The 8,207-nt window shown below is 41.3% G+C and overlaps 1 protein-coding gene across 1 annotated transcript in view; it reads right to left on the bottom strand.

Moving 5' to 3' along the window:
* The window catches only part of Ssr1 (signal sequence receptor subunit 1), a 36,352-nt gene extending 30,113 nt beyond the window's left edge, over nt 1-6,239 (bottom strand). Inside the window, exons 1-2 of the mRNA XM_026384619.2 lie at nt 6,085-6,239; nt 3,661-3,773 (exon numbers count right to left, since the gene is read on the bottom strand). Of these exons, the coding sequence (XP_026240404.1) occupies nt 3,661-3,773; nt 6,085-6,163 (192 nt within the window). The 5' untranslated portion in view covers nt 6,164-6,239. The remainder of the gene's footprint in view (nt 1-3,660; nt 3,774-6,084) is intronic.
* Nucleotides 6,240-8,207: the final 1,968 nt, after the last annotated feature.

The following is an 8,207-nucleotide window of genomic DNA, read 5'->3' on the forward strand; positions in this document are numbered from 1 at the left end:
AGATTCTGGATCAAGGGTTGGTAAGCTAACTTCCTGTAAAAAAACTAAATAGTAAATAAAGCTTTGCAAACCATAAAATCCCTCTTGAAAATGCTCAAGGTTATAGCATGAAAGCAGTCACAGAAAATAAATGAATAAGCAAGGTTATGTCTATTCTGGAGCCAAATTTTGCCCATCCCTGTGGATCTTGTTAATAGTCTACAACAATTTCCATTCTAATTAAAAGGAAAATTTCCCCCTAAGAATCAGTCACATGGGGCTGGGGCTGGGGCTGGGGCTGAGCGGTAGAGCGCTTGCCTAGCATGTGTGGGGCTCTGGGCTCAATCCTCAGCACCACATAAAAATAAACAAATATATAAAGGTATCGTGTCCAACTATAACTAAAAAACATTTAAAAAAAAAAAAAGATTCAGCCACATAATTTGAAAGAAACGTTTTAGAGTGAGCCAGGTGTGGGGGCACAAGCCTATAATTCTAGTGATTTGGGAGGCTGAGAAAGAAGGATTCCAAGTTCAAGGCTAGCCTCAGCAACTCAAGTGAGATCCTGTCTCAAAATAAAAAAATAAAAAATAAAAACATCTAGGGATATAGCTCCATGGTAAAGCACCTCTGGGTTAACTCTCCAGTGCAAGAAAAAGAGAAGAGAAAGAGTAAGTGATCAAGGATCTTATTGGGGTGATAGAAATATCCTAAAACTGGAAGTGTCTTAAAACTTGGTTAATTTACTAAAAATCAGATTGTATACTTAAAATGGGATTTTTATGATAAAACTGTATCTCACTGAAAATGTGAATAAATTTAATATTTAAAATGTTAAACCTGAGAGAAGCACCATGTCTTCAGTTGAACAATCATAAACTGAGATGCTTACGGGTGTCATTGTTCACTAGCTTTAAACATTTTGTAGATGAGAAGGCACTCAAACCTTTCAATGAATGAGGAACTGTATTGAATTTTAAATATTTTTAATGATACCATTTATTTAAAAGTTTTTACTTTTGGGAAAAGAGACCCCTCAAGAAAGTCCCAGCTACACAGGAAGCTGAGACAGGAGAATCGTTTGAGTCCAAGAATTTAACATCAACCCAGGCAAAATAGCATCTCAGAGGGGCTGGGGATGTGGCTCAAGCGGTAGCGCACTCGCCTGGCATGCGTGCGGCCCAGGTTCAATCCTCAGCACCACATACCAACAAAGATGTTGTGTCCGCCGAGAACTAAAGAATAAATATTAAAAAATTCTCTTTCTCTCTCTCTCTCTCTCTCTCTCTCTCTCTCTCTCTCTCTCTCTCTCCTCTCTCACTCTCTCTTTAAAAAAAAAAAAAAAATAGCATCTCAGGGGGAAAAAAAAGACCCCCAGGTAGGAAAAACCATAAACTGTAGGAATAAAGTGGAAAAAATGTACCTGAGAAAGAACTAAGAACAATTACATCTAAGATATGATTAATGGGTTGCAGACTAAAATGAAATGGAAGAAGTTAACAAGACAACAGCTCAAATCACCAGAGTCTATCAAACTAGGAATATGAAGTAGGATGGATGTTAAGTGCTGACTTCCTTTGTGGACATATAAAATTTGAGGTACTTAATGGAGCACCCAGACACTGCTATCCTGTGAAGAGCTGGAGATATCAGTATGGTGCTCAGAAATGAGGCTAGAAAATCACTAATAAAGGGTGGTAGTAGTTAAAAAAAGGTTTCACGAACATTACAGGAGTAGGAAGAGAAAGAGAAGGTAACAGAAAGATCAAAAAGCAGAAACTGGTAAAGGAACACTGAGAGGATTCTAACCAAAGCCAACATTAAAGGATTCAAGGAAAGTATACTCAGAAAATGCTAAAAAGAGTTCAAATATCATACCTAATTCTGCCCAGGATTTTGGCCATCAGATTGCTGGTGACCTTAGTAAGAATAGTTTCACTAGATATATGGGACCAGACCATAGTAGAGAACAAATGTGAAAAGAAAGAAACTGTATAGGGTAGTCTTTCTTCAAGAAGAACCAGACGTGGTGGCACATGCCTCTCTAATTCCAGCTGCTTGGGAGAGTGAGGAAGACAGTGAGTGGCTATCATGGGCAGCTTAGTGAGATACTGTCTCAAAGTTACAAAAAAAAAAAAAAAAAAAAGGAAATTACTGGAGTTATAGTTCAGCGCCCCTTGCTTAAATCCCCAGTACCAAAAAATTTTTAAATACAAATAAAAATAAATCACTTAAGATTAGATTACGTGAAAGATATACCCCATAAAAATGAAATCAAAGAAGAAATCTGTATTTAAGGTTAATTACTTTGATATTAAAATAGCAGGAAAATAGGAAATTGGTGGTTCAACCTCAGAAGGAAATTACAACATTTAGAGTCATGAAAAGTTTTAGGTGCATAGCATGAGAAAGGAAAAAAAAACCTATGCTGGGCGCAATGGGAACAGGAAAGACAGCAGAATGAATCAGATATAACTTTCCTATACTTATATATGAATACACGACCAGTGTAACTCCACATCATGTTCAACAATAAGAATGGGATCAAACCTGTAATAGATTGCACTCCATGTATATATGTCAAAATACAACACACTATCATGTACATCTAAAAAAAAAAAAAAGCTGGGTTCAGTGGTACACACCTGTAATCCCAGTAGCTTGGGAGGCTGAGCCAGGAGGATTATGAATTTAAGGGCAGCCTCAGCAACTTAGCGAGATCCTATGTCTAAATAAAATATAAAAAAGGTCTGAGGATGTAGCTCAGTGGCAGAGCACTCCTGGGTTCATTCCCAGTACCAAAAAGAAAAACAAAACAACAAAATATCTATGTAAAAAATCTGGGCTGGGATTATGGCTCAGTTGTAGAATGCTTGCCTAGTATGTGTAAGGCACTGGGTTCAATCCTCAGCACCATACAAAAATCAAATAAAAGTATTGTGTCTACCTACAACTAAAAAACATATATATTAACAAAAAATCTCAGGCTAGGGATATAGTTCAGTTGGTAGACTGCTTGCCTTGCATGCAGAAGGCCCTGGGTTCAACACCATATAAACACACACACACAAAAAATCTATCCTATACAATAGGACTACAATAGTCCCAAAGAGGAAATTAAATTATCCAGAAGCATGCTGCAATGATCATGATTCCAGCCTGCCATTCTGTTTTACTGTAATTATACAGTAAAAAAATTCATGGCTAGACAACTAAAACATCTTCTCTAACCCCCTTACTCTTTACAGGACATATTTTACATATTATTTATCATCTGTTCCTTACCTCATCCCACCAACACACATATCTCGTCTGTCCAAAGAGGCATCCAGAACAGCACAGACTCACTACATGAGACTCAATGACTGCTTATTGAATGAAAGCGAGAAAACTGAGATCCAGAAAGAGAAGCCTGAAGGCTAAACACCATGGACCCCAAATTTGTCCACTCCTGGTCCACTGCTAGTCCCACTACATTTAGCTTCCTAAATTCATGCCCGTTGGTATGATCCTGAATCATTCTTTAAGTGTGTCATGTCTCCTTCCCAATTCAATACATATGCTCTATCCTCAATGACAAGCTCCTATTCACCCAACTTCAATCCATTTTGATCATAATAACAAACCACTGACAGTAAAAATTTTAATACCAAACGTTGTATTAAATAGTATAACACTAACCAAATCTGTGGGTTCATCTTCTTCTACCTCAGCTTCATCGTCTTCATCTTCAATTATTGAATCTTCCACTGTTTCTTCATCCTCTGTAAGATCCTGTGCCACTGCTAATGAGCCTAATGATAAAATACAAAGTAAACAATTATCCTTCACCTGGAATACTAACTTTTTAAAATATTTGGTATAAGCAACAAAATGTTCCACTCTGGAGTAACTTAATCCCCCAGCCACTTGAATGATGACAAATTATACTATATCTAAAAATACTTGTATTATTTTACTAGTATTCTTAACTGGTTGTTAATTTTAATAGAAAATACTGTTTAATTTTAAAAAGCACCCAATAGCTAGAAAATGAACTGCAGAAATTGAAGATCCCCTGAATCCCAGAGGAAGAACTTCAAGCAATCTGGTTAAGCAAATAAAAAATAATAATAATAAGTTTGGTGCAAAGAAAAGAAACTCCCCTAAATTTAATCCCTGTCATTAACCATATAAAATAAAACAACAAAAAACATTCAGGTTTAAAAGAAAACAACATTCTCAATATCTAGGCAAGAAACATCAGAGGTGACAACAGCTAAAACTCTTAGAATCTACTAACAAGTAACTAAAAATGACTAATACCTGTATCTTCCCCTATGATAAAAACTAGCTTGTGCCAGGCACAGTGGCGCAAGTGGCTCAGGAGGCTAAGGCAGGAGGAGTGGGAGTTCAAAGCCAGCCTCAGCAAAAGTGAGGCACTAAGCAACTCAGTGAGACCCGTCTCCAAAAAAAAAAAAAATACAATATAGGGCTGGGGACGTGGCTCAGAGGTCAAGTGCCCCTGAGTTCAATGCCTAGTACCAAAAAAAAAAAAAAAAAAAAAAAAAAACTAGCTTGCACAAAACAAATTGTTTAGTAAAAACATATTCTAACTTAAGGGTTGAGAGCAAAGAAAGAGTCCAATTATTTTTGCATATGGCTTTGAACATATTTTAAGATACTTTTAAATATTATAAGCAAAAGTTATGTGAACTCATAATGCCAAGAAATTATAAATCAATTTTGTAGGCAAAAGTATTCTAAGTAAGTCATAATGTATCTATTTCTGGCAAGACCCTCAAAAGCATTTCAAAGTTCCTGAAACTCTTCCAGCAGAAAGAATGATGATGTGGCAGTTCAGTTGAGGGGGAAAAAATGTGGAAAGGGAAACATGTGCAATATCCAGGAAAAATGGTATTTATTAAGTACTATACATTGCAAGTTTTTTTCACCTCCTTGAGTTCCTACTGCTAAAATGGTACCTTCCTAATTTTACAAGTCATTTTCAGTTAAAACAAACAAACAAACAAACAAACAAACTCTCTGGACATAGTAGTAGTTTAAAGTTATACAAGCCACTAAACAGAAACCAGTCCCTTCACTCTTCTTTGCCAAACAGCTTGTGGGCACTGGACATCATCATTCATTAGGCCAGAGTTTAACTTATGGAACGGGTTCCAGTAACCACTTAGACTAATTCTTTCACTTTACAAGTTGGACACCGAAGTTCATAATACCAAGGCAAGAAGCCAAGATTCCACATTTTTAGGTTCTGCCATCTAAGTTTTTTCACCCAAGTTTTTTAACTGTTGAAATGAATAAACCTATATAAATTGGGGTGGGGGAGAGTAGGGCTCAAAGTCCACTCTCGTCCCCCAGCACAAGACGAGATTTCCAACCAACAAAAAGTAGAAAGGAAAAATGGAAGGAAGAAAGAGAAGGAGAGAAAAAGAGAGAGAAAGAAAGAAAGAAAGAAGAAAAGCCATTGAATGAGAGATTCCGTAGGGATTCTGCAGTCCACCTAGACCAGAGGCTGACAACTGGGTGAGGATGCGGAGTTTTTCGGAAATCAAGCCTCCCGATAACACACAGGGATCAGATGCGGATAAGGGAAGACAGAGGACCAGAAAAACGATGCTCTAACAGCATGGGTGTGCAGAAAACAGGAGTTTCAGCAAATGAATTAAGGAGGACTCCTAGCGTGGAAGCTAAAGACACGTCAGCCCAAGAGCTAGAGGTTGGGGGTGGAGCGGCGCGGGAGGCGGCCGAAAGAAATAAAACCGGGCTGCAGCGCTCTGCGGGCGCAGCACCCGCCGCCCCAAGCCTGCGACTTCGGCCGCACACCCTCCAGCTCCGGCCACCTCTGCAGGCGTGGGTCCCGCCCGCAGGAGCAAGGTCGCTCCGGCACGGCCCTCCGCGCGGAAGGGACCAAGGCTCAGGCGGGGTGTGAACTCTGCACGCGCGCCAGCCGCCTACCACGAGCCGGGGATTGGGGAGCAAGGGGAGGGAGGCCGGCGAGGTGGACGCGGTCCCCAGGAGCCCGAGCTCCGCCGCCTCCAACTTCAAACTTGTCGCTGGCGTCTCCTGAACTGCCAACCCCGCCGCCCACTCCCCGCGCCTCACCTCCCGGGCCGCCTCGGAGCAAAACGGTGGCGGGGAATACCAGCAAGAGCAGCAGAAGCAGGCGGGGGAGGAGTCTCATGGTGCGGCCGGTCCAGTGTCCAGTCCCAGTCCGCAAGTGCTCTCGGCGGCTCCGGCGGTAATGGCGTTACTCTTCATCCGGGCTCCGTCAGGGGCGGGGCGGCGCACGTAACGCGCACGGGCCTTCGCCACACCCCTCCCCTGACTGCCGAACGCCGCAACGTGGCTGCTACAGCCGAGAGGCGGAGAGTACCAGCCCCCGCGGGGTCACGTGACCTATTGCCTGGGCCTCGGGTTCCCGCGAGAGTCAGCTGCTCGCGGCAGTCAGGACCGGCGCCTTGCGGTTTGCCCGGGCCTGGATCTCAATTAGCGTGGTTAGTGCTTAGTTATTTGAATGAGGATCAGCTTGGTGCAAGGCGCGATAAGGATTTTGCATAACTCTAAGTAACGATGATGTAAGGAACATGAACTGCCTGTGTAATTTTTAAAAGAAGGGACAACTGGGTGAGGGTAACACTGTTCAAAGAGAAATATACAGTGGAAAATCTGCCCCCTATCTGCCCACACCCTCTTCTATAGAAAGTAATGACAGTTATGAAGCTTTAAAAGATGACTCTACAATTTTCTTTAGTTTCTCTATCCACTATGTCGGATTTGGGTTGCTGTGATAATCTGTTCTTTTTTTTTTTTTAATGTCATTTCTTGCATTGGATCAAAATACCAGGTATTTTGGACTGGACCAATGTGAGATGTCATATAGATGATGAAGAGAGTAAGTTAGCTCTTGGTTTTTATTATATTGTCAGTTACTTTTCCTTAGACCTATGCTTTCATCCATGAATTCATTAATCTTCTGAACATTTCCATGAGCTGCATATTATCATTTACTGAGGAGAAAATAGAGAAATTAATAACGTACTGGGTCTTCAAAAAGCTAGCAACTGGGCTGGGCATGGTGGCACACACCTGTAATCCCAGTGATTTGGGAGGCTGAGGCAAGAGAATCACAAATTCCAGGACAGTGTCAGCAATTCAGTGAATTCCTGAGCAACTTGGCAAGACTGTCTCAAAATCAAACATTCAAAGGGCTGGGGATGTATCTCAGTGGTATTCCTGGGTTCACTCCTCAGCGCACGCCCCCCCCCACACACACACACACAAAGCTAGCAAGTGGCAGATGCAAGCTTTTACAGGGCATCTGCTGTTGTACTCCTGTATTGTCTCAGCTTAAGATCTCACAGTTCTGAGGTCCTTGTAAAGGCAGCTTGTGACTGCTGCTACTATTTCCATCTGCTAACGTCAACCTGATAGTGCTGGGATGAATCAACTCAGCCGCTCTGCCCGGACACCAGTGCAACTGGCTACTTGTGGTAGTGCTATTACAAGGGTATCCCCCATTTTGCCTCTTTGCACAGCTAACAAAGCTGCCACTCAGTGCAAGGCCCCCAAGACTGATGACCCAGTTTGTTGTGGTGCTCTATCTTCCTGAATTCTCCACTGACAGGAAGAATCTCCCTCCCCGCTTTCTGTTTTGTTTATGTTCAGATCTGCCTGTGCTCGGAAGGTTTGACAGTTTTGTTCTTGTTAGTTTTGTTTATTTAGGTTTTTTTTTTATTTTTAAAATTTTTTTATGTGGTGCTGGGGATCAAACCCAGTACCTCACACGTGCTAGGCGAGCACTTTACCACTGAGCCACACCCCCAGCCCTGTTGTTAGTTTTTGTACTGAGGATTGAACCCAAGATGCTCTATCATCTACCACTGAGCTACATCCTTAGCCATTTTTTTTTTTTTTTTTGAGACAGGTCCCTAAGTTGCTCAGGCTGGCCTGGAACTTACTATCCTATAGCAGGCAAGCGCATACCAGAGTCACAGGTATGAACCACCATGCCTAACTTGGGACTTGAATTTTAGATTGCCAGCTACAAAAGATGCAGCAACCAATAAAGTGTTTTCTACTCTGGATGTTACTGATGTGATGAACTTAGGGAAAACAAAATATACAAATGAAAACAAAAAGATCTGTGTGACTGTTCAGTCAGTATAAAAAGCAGTAACATATATTTCAGGGAAGTAAAATAGTCACCCAGATCTGAGTGCTCACAA

Source organism: Urocitellus parryii, chromosome 8 (assembly GCF_045843805.1).
Source record: "Urocitellus parryii isolate mUroPar1 chromosome 8, mUroPar1.hap1, whole genome shotgun sequence".
Lineage (NCBI taxonomy): Eukaryota > Metazoa > Chordata > Mammalia > Rodentia > Sciuridae > Urocitellus > Urocitellus parryii.